We start from the raw sequence: 21,980 nt of genomic DNA, 5'->3' as shown, positions 1-21,980 counted from the left end.
AAGATGCAAAATTAATAATCGAAGTCTCAAGTAATTAAAATTAGATTATCTGTGGAATATAATGAGCCTGGACGCCAACACACATAGGCTAATCGTGTGTATTACTATTTTTATTCTGCAATCATTAGACATGTAAACACATTCATTGGTTCTTCAAGTTAAATTGGTTTTAGATCAAGATGTTTCATGGCTGAAATAATGAATCAGGATGCAAGTGAACATAGAATTCTTTCAAAGTAATAAATGAGGCATTAAAAAGTTATTATAAACTTTTAAAAACAAAATCACTTGTATTCAGAAGCCGCAGCTGGCTTGAACACAATCGGCCGACTATGGATGATTTGCCCTTGATGAACCATCGCGAATGAAGCGTAAAATTGTGCCTTCTCCGCCCCAGTACCATCACTCATAGCCTATATTCATATCCAAATTGCATTAATGTCATGTGTAAAGCCCCCGCCTCTATTTTGCAGCCTTTTTTTCCTTCTTTTTTTTTCAGCTAATAAGCGACCTAACTCGGTCATGTCATCAGCACTTGGGAGAGGTCTTGAGGCCAGGAGATCTGGGTCCTATCCTCTGAGGAAAGAATGGGTTTGTGTAACTCTGCTCAAACCTGAGGGGGAGTTTGGAGTGTTTGGTCAACGACAGTGGTTCCTGGAAAAGATCTGAATCGTTTTATAACCAAACCCAGCTGCGGTCTGGTGTGTGCTGCAGTCTCTGCGTGCATGTGTGTGTGTGTGTGTGTGTGTGTGTAGGTTCATCTGTCTGTATGAGGTAGAGGGAGAGGTGGGGGTGTCTGCACTTCCCTCTCCAAGCGAGAGAGCGAGAGAGAGAGGGGGAGAAAGAGAGAGAAAAAAAGTGAAAGAGCGAGAGAGAAAAAAAGTTTGGTATTTTTCTTCACTTCACTGTTTTTTAGGCATGAACGCCGAGACCTGCGTTTCATACAGCGATATGACATCCATGGATTCATATTATAGTCCCTCTGCAGCGCAAGGTAGGGATCACCAGACGGACCACTTTAGGACATTTCCAGCCACTGACACCAAATACAGCCCCACTGCCTTCCTGCCCAACAAAGGTCAGGCTTACGGAGAAAAGTCCCGGAGCCACTTCCAGCAGGAGTGCCAGTCATTGGACGCCTCCACAGCTGGGCACGGCACTTTCAGCAAATACCACCTCTTCATGCAGAGGTCTTCTTGCAAAACACCCCCCGAGGAGGTCAAACTGCACCAAGAGAGCGGGCACAACGGAGCGCTCATCCCCTGCTATGGTGAGTGGAAAAACAAACTTTCAGATGATTCAGTAACAGCAGTCCACTTGGCCAGGTGAGGCTTCCCAACACAAAACACGAGTCCAGAATTGAATTTGCGAAGCTGTTCTTCATCTGCAAAAAGAGCGGAATTGCCACGAAATATGCAGCAGACATGTTTGATAGCAGCTATGTAACATTCTATTTAGCGACTTGTCAGGATGTTTTCTCTGAGCACTTTAATTACCTGTGCAGATAATTCTAACGTCACCGATCATTGCTCCACTTGTTCCCACAAAACCCGCCGACATAGACCACAGTGGTTTGGAAGTTTCAATGCAATTAATGTAATATGAACTTGCCATTATGGTCCCGTGTGCGAACTGACACGTCGTCTCGTGTGTTTCATCCGCAATTCTCTCTTCTGATTCAGGCGTACAAAACTATTTCAGCAGGTTTGGTGCAAAAAAAAAATCCTTTGTTTTATTTTCTTCTTCCTGTGTCCTGTGAGATGGGAAACCTCCTTCGTGCGTAAAACGCAAACTTCTCTTTCCAGCTGCAGCACGCGGGGCATCAGCTCGTCTTGAAACGGCCCAGCAGTTATGTGCGTAACACAGTTAAGAAGAGGCATGCTCTTCCCGACCATCGAATGGTCTCTTTGGTCATCAAAATTAAATTAGGGCGCTTTTAATGCGATAATCTGCATTACAATCCTTAATATTGGAGATGAGTCGGAGAATTAAATTAACAGGTTTTCAGATGGCACAAATACTGAGCTCCAAACTGATAATATTTACATGTCTTTGCTTTGCCTGATTGGCTCCAATTAGATTTAATTGCGTAGGGACTCTACTGTAATGGGTGAATGATGAGGGGGTAAATAAAACTTTGACCCTCGTTAGGCAGGCGGCCACTTTGAAGCAGCATTAACTCCTGTTTATTTTCCCCACCTCATAACCATTTTCCCCCGAACCGGAAACACGCATGATACCAGAGAGACAACTGTAATGTTAAGAACCAAAAACAGGCGTCAAATGCTTTTGGTAAATTAAAACGTGGACACACTGATTCGATTGGTTGGTCCATAACCACATATCTACCTTCTCATAAAGGATAACACACACACACACACACACACACACGCGCGCGCGCACACACAGACGAATTATATCTGATATCATGACAGTAAATCCTCTGTATTTGAATCCAAATGTAAGTCTTGAGCTTTGGCCCACAACTTGAAACTAATAAAGCGGAAACACCGACAGTTTTTTATTACAAAAATCAATCATGTCAAATCTTTCTTCTTTACACCGAGTTGAAAAGAGACGCTCTGAACGTTTCATTTTGAGGTTATGCGCAGTACAAACATTGTACAATTATTGTGAATAAAGTCACAAAGCACGATGGCTCCAGCTCTTTCGGCCTCTCTTCCTCACACTTCCTCACATGTAAAGTGTATACAAATGTATTTGAGTTACATGTGAAAATAATCCACTGATGAGTATTGTTGTAAACGGTTCAATCAACTTTGTATTTTCAAAATATCAAAATATCAAAACTTAACATTTGATGAGCATTTATTTGCTGTCTGTGTGTGGAAGTGCAGACCCCCAAACAAGTTGAAATCCCAATTTGTAGAAACAGTATATACAGCAAATTGTCGGGCATTTTATATCATTTGCAATAATAATAATAATGATAATAATAATAATAATAATAATGGAAGGCCAAAATATTTTACTCGTCGCTTTTACGCATGAAGTCAACACTCTTTTTTATTTTCCTTACTCGAGCTGCTTGTCCATCAGTATTACATTGAAATGTTTAGTGCAGTCGTTTCAGAATGTTTTGACAGTTTTGGGAAATCGGCCAGCAAAAATAGCCTTTACATCTCCAAGATCAATCTTTTCAAAAGTTAGTCTTTTTTATAATGGCTGTAAAGTTTTTATTAGCTATTAACCTTGACATATCTGCGAAATCGAGACGATATAAAATTGTTATATTGAGTTGTAAATAAAGCGCAGTTATTATGCTGTGAGTAAACGGCTCTTTTAGTCCAAACCATGAAGACAGACAGTGGCAAACGAATTAATGTCCCAAAAATCGTCTTTTCAATTTCTACTATTTTTTAGAATTTGCATTGCTATTATTATTATTATTATTATTATTTCACGCTCAACCTGGAGATATCAGATCCTGTCCGCTACATTACATTTCTGGACTTATTTGAATTTTTTTTTCTTGCTTCTTTTTTTTTCACGTTAGACTTTTAGAGTAAAATACAGCTTAGCGCAGGTTGTCAGGTTTACTCGCAAACCAGGCAATCTTATTCTTACAACACGGAGACTTAAATATAATCACCGGATTCATGGCAGGAAAAACATCCCTGCGCTCAAAGACAAGAAGAGCTCTGGCATTAATGCGACTCAGATGTCAAACTTCTCTGTTTGCCTTTATTTCCTGCTCACAGTGACTTGGCCCTCAGAGACAAATCTCCTTTAACTCTTCAGACTTTGAACAGGGGAGTTTTTATACATACAAATTCATGTGTTTATCGTCTTATCTCATAGCCTAGCTACATCACTTTAAAGATGTATGCAAAGATAGAGTATTTAAAAAGAACTAGATAGTGTCTGTTTTCCTTGTGAATATCACAGACTGCAAATTCTAGTTAACCCATCATTTTACAGACTTCTACACCACTAACTGGACGTAAATTGAAGGCAGCAGTAACATATACTGAAGTTACAGAGGAGAAAAATGATAAATGGTTCCTGATGTGTTTATTGGAAAATGCTGGTGTATTTTACTCCCTGAGTCATTTCTTTAATCAAACCTGTATTGTACACAATGGCATGGTAGTTTCAAGTTTCAGAAAATGACTTTGTTGTTATAATTTGTGGCTTTATTCGTTCAGTAAAAGGTGATATGATGACTGGTCTCAGGGCTGCCTGAAGCTGTGACTAAGACATTGTTGGACGATGAAAAACAACATGTCTGTCGAATAAACATTTACACAAATTAGAGTCACTACCAACACAGTTAATTGTATACTCAACACATTGCCATTTTTGTTGGTACCTGAAATCAACAAGGCAGCTGTTGGAGCATGGACAGGCTGAGAGCTGACAGCATCCAACTGAAAGAAACTGCAAGAAAATGTGTGAGGATATTTTTAAAACTGTCTTACAACAACAGTAGAGGTACATCCCAAAAATGACAATAAACAGTGGTGGAAGAAAAGCTCATGCATTTCCTTAAAATTAGCAATACAACAATGTAAAACGACTTTATTACAAATAAAAGTCCTGCATTTAACATTTTACAGAAATATTATCAGCAAAATGCACTTAAATAAAAAGTTAAAGAAGTCATCATGCAGGGTACCCGTACTATTGGCATTAGCAGCATTTCAATGTGAATGCAATACTGGGTTTAATCTATAAAAGCACAAAATGTTTTATAAACTCATTATATCTTAATCTGCAAAGTCCCGAGTAAATATAGCTGTCAAATAAATGCAGAGAAATACAAAATACAATATTTCTCTCTAAAATGTGGAAGATTCGCATAAAATGGAAATACTTCAGTAAAGTAAATGCGTCAAAAGTATACTGAAGTCAAACCTTGTTTTTAGGCGTATAGAAAGTCATGCAGGTCACCAAACAATGAAACTTTTACTGTATCGATTTGAAAACAGATTGAAACTTTATAGTCTCAGAGCAGCCACCTATACACGTCTTTGTGATCCTCCAGAGACAACAATCGTCTTCTTTTGATGTGTCCGTGTCGTCCCTCCCTGTCTAAAGGTGCTGACCTTTAGCTCGGCTGTCCTGCCCTCGTCTGTTTGGAGAGAAGGACAAGTTTCATTGCACACACACACACACACACAGCAGATAAAATCCATTCGTAACCCTCTACATGAAACCCTCTGGTGTCAAAGTCGAGGGCATCGCAACATTTGGAGTCCAGTTTTACATGGTAAACATTTAACTACACCAATAAGACAAAGGATCTCACTTTGATGATGCATGTTGTAGGCAATTGTAGGCCTAATTATGGTGGTATCGTGCCTTTTATCGCTTTTTTTTTGTCTTTTACAGCCACTGATTTTGCAGAGTAATGACATCTTCGCACCAATAACACACTGCTGGTGAAATTTGAAGACATAAAAGGCTGCAGTTTAGTCTGACTTAATAAACCAAGATTTATTTTTTGTGGCAAAGCGAGAATACAATCCAGTTCTGCTGCCATGCAAGTGTAAACATTTCATGGCATCTATATCCAGTAGGACCAACGCTCAGGCGTGATAGTTCTTCGATCTCCTGCCTTTTTGTTCCCTCACCATCTTCACCCTAGCACAACCATTTTAGCCTCTCGTACTGGCCGTGTGCGTAGATTGGCTAGATCAGGGAGTAATGGGAACCAGCCATGCAGCCCAGGCAACTGTGGCACACTTCAGCAAGTCAATGACATGAGTGGAGGTGACAAGGACTCAGGATCATTTTACCGTTTAGCCTTAATTTTGGCAGGGCAATTTACATTAGGCTCAGTGTGCATGGCCGAGCGAGAGCAGCGGGGCAAAAAGGCCGATGCAGTCCAGCGCTTCATTTGGTCTCTTTGTCACCGCTTCATGTAAACTGAACACTTCAGGACCAACCGTGAAGGACTGCATCAAGGCTGCACATCAGAGATTCAGTGTCCTTTTCTTTTACCTGTTGTGTGTTGGGGACTTTTTTCGCTGCACTCACTTGACTTGAATTTCTCCTTGCAAGGATAATTGTTTGTATATTCTCAACAGCTAGTGCCGACCATTTTGTGGTATCACCTTCTTGTGTACAGTCATGTGGCTTCAACGGTGTTGTGTCAAAAACTAGCGTAAAGATACTGCCTAATTGCTAGTTTTTAGGAGAGAGAAAGGTTTTAATATTTAAGCTAATTGATATTTGAAACTCTGATATCTTTTGAATAGTTGAATAGTTACTCACTTGGCCACGTAAAGTATGATTTAAAATATATTTCAAATATAGACAGATATAGTAGAAATTAATTGATGGTTTTCCGGCAGCTATTTCAATTTCTTGTTATTTCAACATTCAATATGTGATATTGACAGCACCTGGTGTTTTTAACATGCAGTTTAATTGCACTGAAAGGTAAAAAGAACAAAAGGAGTTGTTTGTCTGTCTCAATGACTTAAAACTTTACAAACCTACTGTATTTCCATGGGTTAAGTTTGGTGGACATGTTGGCCTTCAACAAATGATCATTTAATAGTATTTTGTTGGTGACTGAAAAGTTGTTTTTCTGCCGTTAGACAATTATAAAATTATAAAACATAAAATTGTGATTCCAAAACTCACAGCACTGTTGCAGGGCACATTGTTAGGATGGATGTCTTTGGGATTTTTTGGAAGTTGAATCCTTGCTGTAGGAAAAAGTGATTGTGCATGTTGTTACGCGAGTTTCCCAGAGAAATATATTTTCCTTTTATGTGCATGCACACAAAAATGTACTCTAGCGAGTTTTCCCCACTCGGATGGAATGTTCTCCTTTCGATCAGAAAACAAAAAAACTTGAGATGAAGGAAATTCTGTTTTGCTCCAAAGTCGGAGAGAAACATTTGGAAGGGAGCAGTTGGGAGGAAGAAAACCACAGAGGGGGAGAAAGCCAGGAAGACAAAGAGTGCGTAATTTATCAGTCTCATGCTTTATAGAGCGTTTGTTTTACACTCTGTGAGTTTTGCACAGCGTGCTGCGATGGCTCATCGCTCTGCTCAGTCAGCAGCGTTGAATTTCAAAGTGAATGGCTACCTATCACATGGTCACAAAAGAAAACTTAGGACTGTGCTGATGTTCACTGAGGTTCTGTCAGCGAGTCACATCCACTGTTTCCAAATCACAGCAGTGGTGACTGAGGCCAATGTGTCTGTGTGTGTGTGTGTGTGTGTTTGTGTATTGTCCCAAAATGTTTTGATGAATGCACCTGACACCACACCAAGCAAGTATCGTGCCAAGCTATTCATAGTCGTGTTATTTGTACTTCCAAAAGAGACAAGGTTGGATTTCAATAACAGAGGGTCAGAGAAACTTTGACTGCAACTTCAGCAAACTGTAAGAAGATGTAAGTTCCTTTACTTAAAGGTTCTATGTGTAACTTTTTACATGTATTCATTTTTTTTATATTGCCAACGGTCGAAAGGATTGTAACTTAAAAAATGAGACCTTCCCCGACTTTCTCGGTCGCCTATAACAGCCTGTGGACTGAGTCCACACATGCTGTTTCTTCCGTGTACATTTTGCAGCGGCGGCTCCTATAGATGCTTTGTGGCGTTGGCTAATGGAGTGATTTGCAAACGGCAAACTAGCGTTATTCTAAACATGATTGTAATTTATTTTCCATCATGCCATCAACATAATGAGGTTGCGCATAGTGAACCTAAAGAAAATGATCACCTGAATCTGCAGCTCTTCATGGCTTCATGGAGCTTTAAAATGAGTTTCAGGTCATTGTTAAGCTGTCTGGCCGACAACTTTACCGTTTTTGCTTCACTCCCACTGCTCTTATGATGTTGCTTTCCACCTTCTCAGCAGGACATACATCAGACAGACATAGTTAGCGACTCGCTGGTGAACATAGTGGAGCATTTAGCAGCTAAAGAGACAGATATTTCTCTCAGTAGTTGGTTGAGACCAAAAAACAGCTAAACGATAAATATTGTACTGTAAGTGATGAGTAAATAAGCAACTTTGTTTGCTAAGAAGTTCACCACATCAACTTAAAAAGTGACGTTAGGTCAGTGTGGCGTTCTCAACTTGTTTCCGCTGCCCCCAAGTGGCCAAAAAATCAGTGATTGTAGATTTAAATAAAAGTAGTAATGCTACAGTATACAAATACTCCATCAAAAGTCAAAGTCATATATTTAGAAGCTTTCAGTTTTAAAAGGAAAAGCTCTGTTTACAGTACGAGACAGAATGAACCCTGTCAGTGTTATAACATTATACATTATTTTGTAGGATTATTTCCAAGGATGCATTCATGTTTAAAAAGCATTTTAATGTAGCAGGTTCAGATGAACCATTCAAGTACTTTTTATATCGCTAGTTTAACTAGCCTCAGAAGCATAAAGTAGCATGAAATTAAAACATTCAACAACAGTGAAAGTACCTCAAATGTTTTCCTTTCAAGTACAGTACTTGAGTAAACTTAGTTATATCCCACCACTGATCTTCAGTTAGCTTGTCATTTGTTGAAGTCCCTTTAAGGAGTCATGAATAAATTGTAAATTACATGTATCGTATTCTTGCCTTGGCTTAATGGTCCAGACCACATATCAGCAGAATCCGTGTCTCAGCCAGCCTCCGTCTTTGCAGCCAAGCAAAGCTTAAGAGTTATCCACTGTCCAAATCTCCATGTTCAAGCCCAACCCATATTTTAAGTCAGTAAAACAAATCCCAGACACACAAATAAATACCTTGCTCACACGTTTCCTTTTCTCTGTTCTCTGTATTTAGTTAGACAAAGTACTTTCTTTTCCTTTTCTCTTTCTCCATCTCTTTTCTCTCTACTGTTTACGTTTCCCTCTGTTTCGGATATTTCTTTTTTTTCAGCTTGAGCAACATGTTGTTAATCTCTCCCCGTCGCCGTGCGCTATGTAATTTATAGTGTTTCCTCTTAACACCGTGAGCTGACCCCAGTCATCCCAGTCAATAAAGAGGCAGTGAAGGTGCCCTGTCGCTTTACAGCCAGTTAAATTACACTTTGATGTTTCCCCCTCGCGTTCAACTGGGAATTAATAGCTGTCCACGCTGAATGTCTGACCCACAAGAACACCATTTTGGCACTGATGTCCACATAAGAAGTGCTCTACAATATTAAAAATATATATTTATTAAATCAGTCCTTATAGTTCGATCTTTACATCAGTGCCACGCTACGTTGTAAAACTAAACTGTGCTGTGTGTGTGAGTTACATGTGAAAATGTAGACTTGAATACAAACTCCTGTGTTGTTCTGTCGTCAGGTGGAAATATTCACGAGCTAAAGACGGTACAATCAGAAGTGCAGGTGTAATGTGTTTTTGGGGTTTTTTTTGAGGAGGAAAAAGCCAATTGTACTACTCATGAACATTGAGATGGAGGTTGTGATGCTCCGTATGTTTTTCATAGTCCCTCCTTCCTGCCTCCTGCCACAGAGATTATATCCTGTCAGGCAGTGTTTGCAGTAAGACTTTCCTATGTTCTTCCTACATATGGTGTTCCCCGCAGGAGGGCCAACTGCTGTTCACCTTGTGCGCTGTTGGAGAGCCTCACAGCTACAGCAGATCGTATGGATAACAAGCAGGAGATTGTCACAATATCCCGCTCTAGCCAAAAAAACATCAGTGACATGCGATACAAACAATGGCCTTTGATCAGCCAGAGGCCTCATGAGTTCAAACAGCCTGACAGCTCTTGCCCTGTGGGGACTGTGGGTGCCAGCCAAGGAAATATGAAGAAATAACTAGAGAGTATTGATGCTGCATGGGATAAAACACACATTTGGTCCCTTCAAGCCTATGTGTTTCTCATGGACAGCGAGGCAATGTCGCGTTAAGACACCCAGCGAGCAGAAACAGAGCCACCAAAACATGGCTAGTAAGCGCAACTCCGTTTGCAGCACTGCAGGGCAAACATCTCAGGAACCACAGCCTCCGTTCTCATTGAATCTTGCATTGCTGAAACGCATCACAGTCCTTCCATCCTAAATTACAGAATGCAGACTGTCAAGCAAGACGAGAAAATGAAATCAGTATGACAACTTTATTTGACAATGGGCAAACTCAGCAAGTTTTCAGTCCCAGTGGAAAAAAACGTAGACCCCGGCTATCAAACCTTAATACTACCGACCCAAATGTGTTCGTAGCATTGCATACAATACTGCCAAATACTGAAAGCTGGAAACAATTGTTTTATTTACTTCTGTATTCATCATTGCCTTCTTATATGTACTATGTGTATGTGTATATTCTTTTACAAAATATTATATTGTGAGCACAAAACAAATCTGCAAAACGAAAAATGGAGCCAACTTACCCAATAAAAATGAAATAGCTGTGAACACACCTTAAAGGAAAGACGGTCAAAGGTGACGTAGTGATGGTTAAATGAAATGAAATCAAAGCTCCCCAAAAATAAAGACACAAACAAATATACACTTAAAAATAATAGCAAAATGCTTGGTAAAATGTATCACCCTATTCATCTGTTACATGGACACCACCGTCGCTGTAGTTTTAATCCATATCTAATGGGGAAATCTGACAACCTTTTGACTCTTTCAAACATCTTTGTGTCTGAATCTTATCCTACGAAGACAACAAAAAGATGCACTTGAGACATAAACTTTTGTGCACGGTGTCTGTCAGAGAGAATCCATGACAAGATATCCATTCACCTCACCTTGCAGCACATTTCCTAACATGGCTATGAGTTGCGGGTCACTGGGTGCGTGTGTGAGATCTCCTGTGCTGACAGGCTGCTGAGAATTGCACTCGGAGCTCACATGAACGCACACACCTCCAGGTTCTAACCTGACAAGTGGTTTGATGGGCAGAGACGTCCTCGATCCTGAAAATAACTTCACCTCAGATGGTATTGAAGGAGCAGGGAGGTGCAGAGCTGTGAGTCGCCACTAGACTGAGCCAAAGAGAGAGGGGGGGGGGGGGGGGGGGGGGTTAACAGGCCTATGAAGCCTGAAACAAAACACTTTCAGCTTTTACATCCTCCTCTTTGTGCATTAATCCAAAGATATGTGTATGTACTGGATAGTTCAGTGAAGGGCAGCAGCAGGGCAAAAAGAGCTGCCAGCTTACACAGCAACACAGGCAGAGACACGGCAATGGAAATGTATGATCAGAGAGCTGTCTGAGGTTTTACAGTTAAGCAAGAAAGCAACTGTGTGTGATAGAGAGAGAAAGAAAGACGGTACAAAGATGGGTCTTTTCCCATTTTTGCGTTGCTCCCCAGGAAATTAATTGCAACAGTCTTGCTGCCAGGTGACTTTGCAGCCACATGATAGATCTCAACCAACTGCAGGGCTGAGCGAGAGAGAGAGAGAGAGAGAGTGGTGTGTGTGTGTTAGTGCGTGTGTGGGGTGTTTCATGTGTTTGTGTCTAGGAGCTGAGGGTGCCGGTGGTTGAGGAGGGTATGCAATCAGTCTCAAATTATGGGCCAGGCTGTCTGTTGCACATCACAGAATGATCTACGAACTGGATCCCAAAAGCAGCCAGTGATCCAGGCCATCCATTGCACAGGCAGATACAGACAAACAGATTGACACACATACACAGCACCACGCGTCAGATTTCGCAACTGTCACAGAATTTCCTCACAAAGAGCGGGAAATTCCTTTGTTCCACCCCATCAGACCCCATGACTTATTATGCTGATCCTACAAATAAATCATAAATATACTGCCAGAGGCAAGCGACTGAATATTAGAGTTGAGAAGAGGCTCATTACAAATTGTTTAAACCTGTTTGTTTTCTCAACACAAATTAGCAATGTTTGTCCCAGGTAAGAAAATAGATCTAATGCATGACAAAAATCATTGTAGAAAGGTGAAAAAGATCACAAACCCTCCTCCTCCATTTCCCAGAGGAAAAAGAGAAAAAGAAGGAGTTGAGGATCTTTGAAGTCTCAATATTAACAGCTTTCCCTGCGTACTTTATTATCTTATTCATCTGAATCATCTGAAGAATCCGCACACATCATTTAAATCAGTTGACTCCGCGCTGCAGCCTAAATCTTGAATAATAGCAATGGAACATTACGCATTACATGCACATCTTTATGTTCACGTTCATCTTTAGAGGGTAACACATTCACAAAGCTCTGACTCCATCCTTTCAATCGAGCTCAGCTTATATAAACATGAACCTCTTCTAACGCTTTTCGTCTCCTTCCTGTCTCTGCAGGTAAAGACAGTTCAGGTCTGCCAGACTCTGACTTGGCACCGGACTCCGACCCACCTGGAATGGACACCAGTTACCTGGCTGTGAAGGATCAGGGCGTGAAGGCGGCCTCTGATAGGCCACCGGGCAGAGACTTGTCAAGCCCTCTGGACAAGGGCGATGGCGGCGAAAGCAACAAGGGCAAGAAAAGGCGCAACCGCACAACCTTTACAAGCTACCAACTGGAAGAGCTGGAGAAGGTTTTCCAGAAGACGCACTACCCTGACGTTTACGCCAGGGAGCAGCTGGCACTGAGGACTGACCTGACTGAAGCCCGTGTGCAGGTAATGCAGGACACTCAACAACAGTGTTTTAGTTCATCTCATATGCAGCTAAACAGGAACAAAAATAAAAAACAGCAACAAACCTATCCGATTTCTAAACAGAATTAAAAAAGGTAATCATGGCAACCTGTCCTATCAATGAGTAATAAAGTGCTCTTGGTCACAGCAGCACGGAGGATGTTTTAACAACACAACCTCATGGATCCTTCAACATCTGCAGAGATAACGTCACTCACACAACATGAGAGATTTATCTGGTAATGTGGGAGTCAAGGGGAGAGAGAGAGTGGGGGAGTGGGAGCTAACAGAGGCCAGGGGGCCCATGGGGCTGAGGTTGGAGCTGCCTGGGCCTCATATGTGCAGTTTGAGGAGAGCAGACTTTCGTCAACATACGAGGAGACTTGTTTGAATCTGCTGCGTGTCGATGGGATCGTCTCGGTGGCCTTTTGCTTTGTGCCCGTGCTGTTTTGATATCCTGAATCTGTGAGTTCAGTTCTGCAGGTATTAGTTGAGCCTGATGCCTATACAGGTTTACATACGATCCGGTCATGACTGCTATAATGCACTCCAACATTGGTGAACAGAGAAAGAGACCGCCACCATTTCTGTTCATGTGTGTGGCGCATGTTGTGTGTTTACATGTGTGTGTGTAAGTGTGCACCACAGACTGCCTAAGCCCCTGGATTTTCTGTGTTTTTCTTTCATTAACATCCTGCTCAGACAAGAATGTGTCCCTGCTGTGGTGTGCAGGGTAGGTGTGAAACCCTTCCCATGAGCTTTGAGCATTTTGTCGACTGATATTTCAAGTCTTATCTGAATTTTGAGCAATTTTTAAGCACATGACATATATCTATTGAAAGCAATCTTTTGACAAGCTGGAACAGTGACCAGAAAACCTCCGCAGTGAAACACAGGAAGTCTGTGCAGCCGCAGGGTTATAACTCAACCCGAGGCTCTGAAGGTATGCCGCTCAGCTCTGCTGCTCATACTATCACAGAATGGATGCAGCTTTACAGCCCTCGGCTCTCCCAGCGGCCCTTTCAAACACTCAAGTCAAAAAAGATAAAAGACACGAGATGCCTAGTCAGTCAGAAAAGAGAGCTCTGTACTCTATTCAAGTCATTTACACGCAAAAGAGTCTGGAGTGAAGGAAATGTTAAGAGAAAACCATTTACTGCTGCTCAAAGTCTACTTTAACTTAAAATATTTATAGGCATTTTTGTTGAAATGCAAAAATAAAATGCCTAAAGTATGTGAATATAATTCTGAGGAGGATCGATACTACACCCCATTGTCTGATGGTTCTCACGCCAAACAACAAGGGACGCTCAGTTGGAAAACTTTAGGGTCTGGAGTTGTTTGCTTTTTAGTCTCAGTTTTCAAAGGGAGGAACTGCGTTCAGATCGGAGTCATATGCACTACAGATACATGGGAAGGTCAGGGGTCAAGGGTCGGGGTTTCAACAACATCACATTTCTCCGATTTGCCATTCTGTTAGCCGAGAGAGCTCACAGAGCCGAGATGGCATCTGACATGTGGAGTTCACCGGGCAAACACATATGAGTTTATGGATCCAAACGGTTAATGGAAGCTGAAACGGCAGGAAAACCTGATTTAACCAATTAGGAAGGAGATGATGGTTCCCTCTGGTCAGTCCAATTTGCAGACATGCAAAAGGAGTCAATCATTTTTGCTGTCACTTTAGAAATACTTAAAAAAAAAAAAAAAATGAAACTAAGGAAAATGAAGAATCATGACAAAGACCTTTCTAAAAAAAGAAATAAACTGAAAATATGCTTTAATATATTCTAAATCAGGCTCAGATTTAGTCAGATTCAGGGATTAAAATAGTCGATTATCGATCAATCAACAGCATGAAAATCGGCTTCTGATAATAAATCATTTATGTCATTTTTCAAGCAAAAATGCCTCATTTCAGCTTCTTAACTGTGAGGATTTTCTGTTTTGATTTGTGATACAAAACAGATCATTCTTCGGTTTTGAACTAAGCAATATGAAAACAATAATACTTTAAAAAAAATCTTTTTTTGAAACTAAATATTGGTTCAAACATTAGCAAAGCCACTCAAATTCCAATTGCATACATCTATCAGTCCATTGTCGTTCTGCACTTTACCTTTACTTGACCAGGGAAGTGAGAACTGATGTGGTTGAGGATTCTGGGCAAAATAGAACTAACTTACATTTAATGAGCAACAACACTGGTCAGAGGTGTTGCCGTGATATTATTAGTGCTTTGGGGGTGTTGGAAAACCGAAGCCAGGCTCAGCCTTGGATTTCATTCTACTTTGGTATGGAAGCTGACATGAGTGACAGCAGAGGCGGGTTATCAATCCTCTGAGCCGTTCTCTCACTTCAAAGTGTTTTCAGGCCCATACAGCTCTCCTGCTGGGGCCAGTTTGGCATTTCTCTGCTCTTTCTCTCTTGGGCTGTAACATAAATAAAGACTCATTGAAAGTCCACCACCGCTACTTAAGCTGTCATGGTCTTTACCAATTACTGTCACAACGCAGTGTGTGCAACACACAAATATGTTCTCCCTGTATAATAGCCAACAGACTCAAAGCAGACAGTTAGCAGATGAGAGCTTTGGTGATATACCTTACATGCATATTTGATGTATAATAATCATAGAGCAACATTTATTTAGATAGAAGGACAGTGATCTTGTGTGGGGTTGTGGATCCTGAGTGAGTGCAGAGGAAGATGTATGAAATCAGCAAGGAGAGAAGGATTACGTCCTCTAATCTGTGTGCTTCTTTAATTTACAAGGAGACATCATCTCAAAGCCAGGAGCTTTCAGCCTCAGGAAATTAAATAGGAAAATGCAAACAAACCCCAGTAATAATCCCATCTCACTTTTCAATCTCCCACATTGCCTCCTTAGAGTTATGCGCAAAGAGTGGATGCATGAAATAAGAGAAATCAGCAAAAACCTTATCGAGGACAAGTCAGGCAGGAGAAGTTTTTTCTGCCATAATCAGTCCAGTCAGATAGTCAAGACTTGTTTAACATACGCTTACATTTTGACAGTTGGAGGAAAGCATGTCAGGTTCAAAGCCCAGCAGAGAGCATTTAGATCACTTCCACACACGCTGATGGTAATTCAAACACAATAATGCTTTCAATAAACAACAGTGTCATATTTAGATGTCAGAGATGATTATGGGAAACATAAGTCACGAGAAAAAGCTCTTGTCAGAAAACAAATAAGCAAAGGTGAGAGGGAGGAGATCTGTTTACATTTTGTTTTGAGGACCTCAGTGAAGTGAAGGTTGCGGCACACTGTTTACAAAGGCTATTTCCCCCTTTTACATTCTCCAGTGTCTTTTCTCCCTCAACTCCGCAGACTCACATCTATATTACTTCCATTGCCTCTGAATTGTATTTGTACTTGTGCACTATAAGTTCACACTTATGTTTGATGTACTGCAGATATCATGTGGGATACCTATCTACTTTGGATGATCTGAAAGGGTAACTTAGATTTGTATCTACAGAAAAGAATTTCCTTCAGATGAAAGGGAAACTTCCTGTTAAAGTCATTACACTCCTTTTTTTCCTTTTTTGAACTCGAAACATCACCTTGTCCAAAGACTTTATACTTTATGAGATGAAAGTAAAGATCCAATGTTCTCTCAGACAAAGAAACCCGAACAATCCTGCCAGTTTTATGACATTCAGACATTTTCTTTCTGCAGGTGTGGTTTCAGAACCGAAGGGCCAAATGGAGGAAAAGGGAGCGTTTTGGTCAGATGCAGCAGGTCCGAACTCATTTCTCAACAGCTTACGAGCTTCCTCTTCTGACGCGTCCTGAGAACTACGCACAGGTACAGAATGAGTACTTCAATACAGGTTTGACATATCTTAGCCCATTTACTCCAAATCACAGAAAATGTTCTCAACCCAAAGGAGATTTAGAACGTTTACTTTGATTCCTGCCTTCCAACCTCAAAGTCATTACTGCTTGAAGACTGGAAACTTGCTTCATTACATCAGCTAATTAATAGCCCTAATTTTCTTCGTCAAAGACAGATCAATGATACTGTTAATAGTTTGAAATTCTGGAAAATGTACTTATTCACTTTCTTGCTGAGAGTTAGGTGAGAAGATTGATACCATTGTTATGTGTGCACCCTAAATATGAAGCAAGAGCCAGCAGGGAGTTAGCTTAGCTTAGCATAAAGACTGGAAACAGCTAGCCTGGCTCTGTCCAAAAGTTTAAAGAATCTTCCTATGATTACCCCTAAAGCTCACAAATGAACACGTTATACCTCGTGCAAAAGCCAAAGTGTAAAAAAATAAATCTATGTTCTCTCTAAAGTTACGTAATGGAACTATTTTTGAGCCAGGCACAGCAGCTCTCTGGAGTCATTCAATGCCCAGCAAGCCAGCGAATAACCGTATATACCCAAACTATTCTATAACATTTCCTCTGTTCTTCTATTGTTTGCTATTCCTGTTGGATTCTCCACCAACTTTGCCAATATATGCATCGCTTTTCTGCAGCTTAGTGTTTTTGAATGCACCAATAAGGGAGGTTTTTAAAACCGTTTCTGCTCACAAACCGCATCATCGTGAAACAATAACTATTAGCAACGAGGACAAAAATATAAAGGCAAGTAAATGCTTACTGGCCTGGATTGCCTATCTAAAGCAAGAATATCTTTATTTTCAAATGGAAATTGGTGGCCTGAGAGGCATGAAATCAGTCTAAAAACCTTTATAATTGCCTGCAGTAATCTTTGTAGTTAACATGCTAAACAGCAACTGCATTGTGTCACAGTTGATGTCACAGTTCTGTCACTCTTTTAAAATGTTGATTTCAACCAATATTTCAGATTCAGAACCCCTCTTGGATCGGTGGCAGCAGCGCAGCATCTCCTGTGCCGGGCTGCGTTGTGCCCTGCGACACTGTGACCCCCTGCATGACACCTCACCCCCACTCTGCCAGCGGGATGTCTGATTTTCTGGGCATGTCGAGCCCCGGAGGTCACATGGGACAGGCTCACATGGGCAGCCTGTTTGGAGGGCCTCCTGGCATGGTTACAGGCATCAACACGTACGATCTGAACATGGACCCTGACCGCAAGTCCTCCAGTATCGCCGCTTTGCGCATGAAGGCCAAAGAGCACAGTGCCGCCATATCTTGGGCCACATGATGTGTTGATGTCGGCTGGATGGGGGACCTTGTTGACCCCTGAAATGTCTACACGAACCCAGCATGGTGAGAGGGGGCACTATAATCGAAATCTAAAGGCAACAGTGACTACCTACATAAATGTTGCAATTAAATAATTATCCAAATACACGGACGGGTGAAGATTACTCCAAGAGAGAAAAGGAGATTTTGCAAGATAAGTGGCGTGGCACTGCCATGTCTCTCAACCCCTCTGGTGGGAGAAAGCAACCAGAGTGTGTGAGTGAGCTTTGTGGAGAGCTTGGTGGGAGGTGATGCTGTACTGTCTAACAGGAGTTGCAGTGTAGTTCAGATGGTAGGCGAAGGAACATGTTAGGAAAATAATTTCAAACAAATCCATGCACTTATTTGCTAAAATACAGGAAATTGTGTTTGTACAGTGCTTTCAGTGTCATTGTAGTTCTCTGTTCAGGTGCTGTTTTATTCATACCTTATTATTTAAATTTTGAGTGTTATTGTTGTTGTTGTTTTTTGCCTCCAGTCATTTTGTTACTGGTTTTGTTTTGACAAATAGTTCAGCAAGCATCCTTAAAAAAACTGAAATTATAATTTTGTTGTTATACGATATGTTCATATTATTCTAAAGCCATCTTTATCAGCATGCAGAAGTGTGTAACTTCAGTCACACTGTTGCAGTGCTAAAGAAAACTCTTTATATCCAGCATATCTGTCACATTATTAAGCCTCTCAGATTCAATTTAAACATTTAAGTTACTAAAAAAAAGTTACAAGTGGCTCCACCCTCTAACATTTAAAAGTCAAACAGATGAAATGTGGTTTGTTTTAGTGTGGTCAGGTTGAGAGATCCACCTGCCGCACTGACTCAGCCTGCTGATGGCCAGATAGAGGAAGGGATGGAGGAGGAAGTGGTGTGTGGGAGTATGAGAGGGGCACAGCAGGCCTGCTGCTCTCAGGGCTGAAGAGCCTGGGAGCAGCACAGCCTCCAAACAGAACCAGCTCTGTTTTCAGGAGGACTAGGAGCGCAAGTGAACATGACTGTGCCCCCTTGCATTTCCAGTCTGAGGAGTTTCAGAGAGAGAGAGAAGTGCCTACTAGTCAGTCATTCTGCCAGAAATAACCCCGCAACCAGCAGCAGCCACCTTTGAAACAGAGGAGGCTGGTGGAGAATACACAGTGTGTGTGTTGACACTCTTAAACACTGAAAGGATGTCAGTGTTCAACAGCCTTTTCTGGACTTCAAGACGACTGTGTTTGGCTGTCATGGCCGGCCGGTAAATGGTCATGAACTAGCTCTGGCATAATAAGCGTTATTGTATTTCTCTCTTTTTCTGTCATTATTTCTGTTGAATCCTAACAAAGGAAGCTATCGACCAGATTGTTGCAGAGTAAAATGAATCGTCTTCAGTAAGATTTTGACTACATTTTAGTTGGATGCTGCACCTTGGACGACTCAGCACATGCTTGAGTATTAAATATCAGCTTCATCCTCCATCTTCAGACACCCTGAACTCCTTTTATAACACAAAAAAACATGCTCATGTTCATCACATAATCGAACATAACTCAAAACGATGTTGTATGACATTATTCAATTCTAGTAAGCAGGACCACAGTAAGAGTCAAGGGGATTTCTATGGAAATGATGTTACAGCTGCCTGAGGTAGCAAAGCCTGAACATCAACCAGGCACAGTGAGAAACTAAACCAGGGCCCCAAACTCCCAGATTAACGCTCATTCGTTTTATTGGTACTTTGATTCCTTGCAAATTTGTGATTTTGCACTGCTACATGCAATAACAATTGGGTCAACTGCATTATGTACTCGTTTGGCCTTATTTTGTAAAGGAGCTGTGTGTCAACATCCAGTTTTAAAATCTTAATTTATATTGTGCTACCATGGTGTGTAAACCTAAATAAAATGGTGTTTAATCAAATAGCTGTACAATAAACTAAATGACACAGAGAAAACATGGGATCAGGTGATAGTCCAGAACAGGTGTACTGGTCGGCTGCTCTACAGTGAGCTGTGTGCACTGTCCTTTAGGGGAACTTGGAGGCAACATGGCTAATGTCACGCCCAAAATTAGTTAGTTAAACATTTGGTAGCGTAGCAGAAGACGCAATGATAGACATTATGTCAGATAGTGTCCCAAAGTTTCAGTACAAACAGGAGGTTCTCATGTGAAGTTTGAGCCCAACCTCATTAGTTATTTGGCCTGATATCTGAGCAGGACCTGTTATAGTAAAACCAGTAACGTGTAAAGGATATAGCCCCGTCAGGAATCGTGTTCCCTGTTTCCACTCTGGCTACAGTCTCCACTCCCTGTTTACGCCCATCTAGGCTTGGAGCAATACATCTGTTTGTTTGTGTCTCTGTGGAAAGAGAAGAGGAGGGGGCCAGTCTGAGATGAGACCCATTTCTCTTAGCCCAAATCATATCCATATCCTCATATTATTCAAAAACTAAACCTGGCTTTTTCTCTTCTGTCCTCCAGTGACAAAAAAAGCAAATGAGGTCATGCATGTTCTTCCTTTGTTTGCAAGGCCTGATTTAAGCGGAACAAAGGGTTTCAAGCAAACCTCATGCGTTGTTCTGCAGTACACCTTCAGGCTGAGCAACCACTGCTAATTCTCTAAACTGAACCACACTCGCTATCCTACTGGGCATGTAAGAGAAGTGGGGCTAGAATATCATCAGAGCAGGTCACCCGAGAGTCCTTCAAATTACAACCAGTTCTACTCGCCAATCCTGACGGTAGAGTACATATCTCTGACTTAAACTGAGTTGTAAATGTGGACATGGGGCCCCCTGTGCTCTAGCTGTGGGGTTGGACGGAGGGCGAGCCGCGAGGGCGTCTGCTGTGTTCCGGTGTTCTGGGAAAAGGACAGTGCACACAGCTGCGCTCAGGGGGTAAATGCAAAACAAACATGCCTCACACATGCTTCCCCCTCAGCTGTCATGGCTCTGCTTTCAAAGATTCTCCCCCCTCCTCAATACACACATACACATTGCTCTGTGCCTCTCCCGTCCACTGGCTCAAAGCTGCAGCCCCCCCCCCCCCCCCCCCCCTATTCGCAGGGTCCGAGGCACAGCCGCACGTTCAGCCCAGGAAGGCCTTTTAATTAACACTGAGCCATGTGGAGGCTGTGGACTGCAGTATTGTGTCAGGACAGACGGGACCGTCTGTCTTCTAGTTTAATGTAGACTGTTCCTCTGCACAGTGCGCACAGACATACTGGCATTAAGTAGCTCAGGTTTACACAATACATACTCACTATTCTGTGTCATTAAGCTGCAATATTCTGAGACTGAAACATCTCCAGTGACATCTTCCTCCAATAGGAGCTGCAGATGCTCTCAATCAACTTGTCCTACAATCACACAAGGACAGTTAATGCAAGATTACATTCAAAAAAAAGAAACTCCTCCTGTAAGCTGCATAACTCCGTCCCTGAGTGAGAAAGTCATCATTTCCTTTCTCATTTTCTAATACTACTGAAGACAGGCAATCAGTATAGGAGTAAACATATGATAAATATGCGTGCTGTTGTGTGCATGTACATTTTCGTGCATGCAAAATGGATTGACGTGTTAAAAGACTCTTGGAAACGTTACTAATTAGATGTTTTGGTATATTTTGTGGTAAAATTGCATTTCCAGAGATGTGTTTGAATTGTTTTTTTCTCTCGATATGTAATTCCTCTGAATTTCAAGTTGTTGTTTTCAAGTTTTTGTGGCTTTAAGCCGTCTTTTGAAACGAGTGTATGAAGTTACTCATGCTTGTTACATTTTGTGTGTAATTAAAGTACAATAAGTTATTGCACTTCTATTCAGAATTTGTATTTGTCATTTAAACGTAGTACATCCATGACGAGGTCAAAAACAGCAAAACACAGTAGACCGCTTCAGTTGTAAACGTTTCAAACTAATCAGTTTATTTCCGGTTTTGCGGTATGTGTGAATGACACAAGCAGACGGGAAGTAAACATGGACCCAAGCTGCTGCCTAGCAATGTAATTATGTTTAAATGGTCTATAGAAGGTAGAAGGTAATAGTGGTTCCCTCTAGCTGTTAACACATAACTATTCTCCTTTTAGTAGAGATCTCTCAAATCACGTCAGCTAAATAAACTGGTCGGCCACAACTTGAATCTGCAGCATCTTATTGCATTGCAGCACCTTGCCAACATATTGTGTCACCATTTAGTCCCATTCTGAAATCCGCACACATTTCTGTCCCTTTGAAGAGACGAGAGTGCTGAAATGAGAT

General features: G+C 41.4%; 1 protein-coding gene across 1 annotated transcript; it reads left to right on the top strand.

The window, feature by feature from the left end:
- Positions 1 to 918: 918 nt before the first annotated feature.
- alx4a (ALX homeobox 4a) lies at positions 919 to 17,712 on the top strand. Its single transcript, XM_076110274.1, has 4 exons — positions 919 to 1,270; positions 12,210 to 12,529; positions 16,252 to 16,380; positions 17,392 to 17,712. Exons 1-4 carry the CDS (start codon positions 919 to 921, stop codon positions 17,710 to 17,712), a joined length of 1,122 nt encoding a protein of 373 aa, XP_075966389.1.
- The last annotated feature ends 4,268 nt before the right edge of the window (positions 17,713 to 21,980 follow it).

This window comes from Anarhichas minor, unplaced genomic scaffold, assembly GCF_050575085.1.
Source record: "Anarhichas minor isolate MPS153535 unplaced genomic scaffold, ASM5057508v1 ptg000042l, whole genome shotgun sequence".
NCBI classification, from domain to species: Eukaryota; Metazoa; Chordata; class Actinopteri; order Perciformes; family Anarhichadidae; genus Anarhichas; species Anarhichas minor.
This window is presented reverse-complemented; position numbering and strand designations above follow the sequence as displayed.

Coding starts and splice junctions, on each gene's coding strand:
- alx4a (XM_076110274.1), top strand. CDS start 919: ATGAACGCCGAGACCTGCGTTTCATACAGCGATATGACATCCATGGAT. Junction 1,271..12,209: donor AGCGCTCATCCCCTGCTATG/GTGAGTGGAAAA, acceptor CTGTCTCTGCAG/GTAAAGACAGTTCAGGTCTG. Junction 16,381..17,391: donor GTCCTGAGAACTACGCACAG/GTACAGAATGAG, acceptor CCAATATTTCAG/ATTCAGAACCCCTCTTGGAT.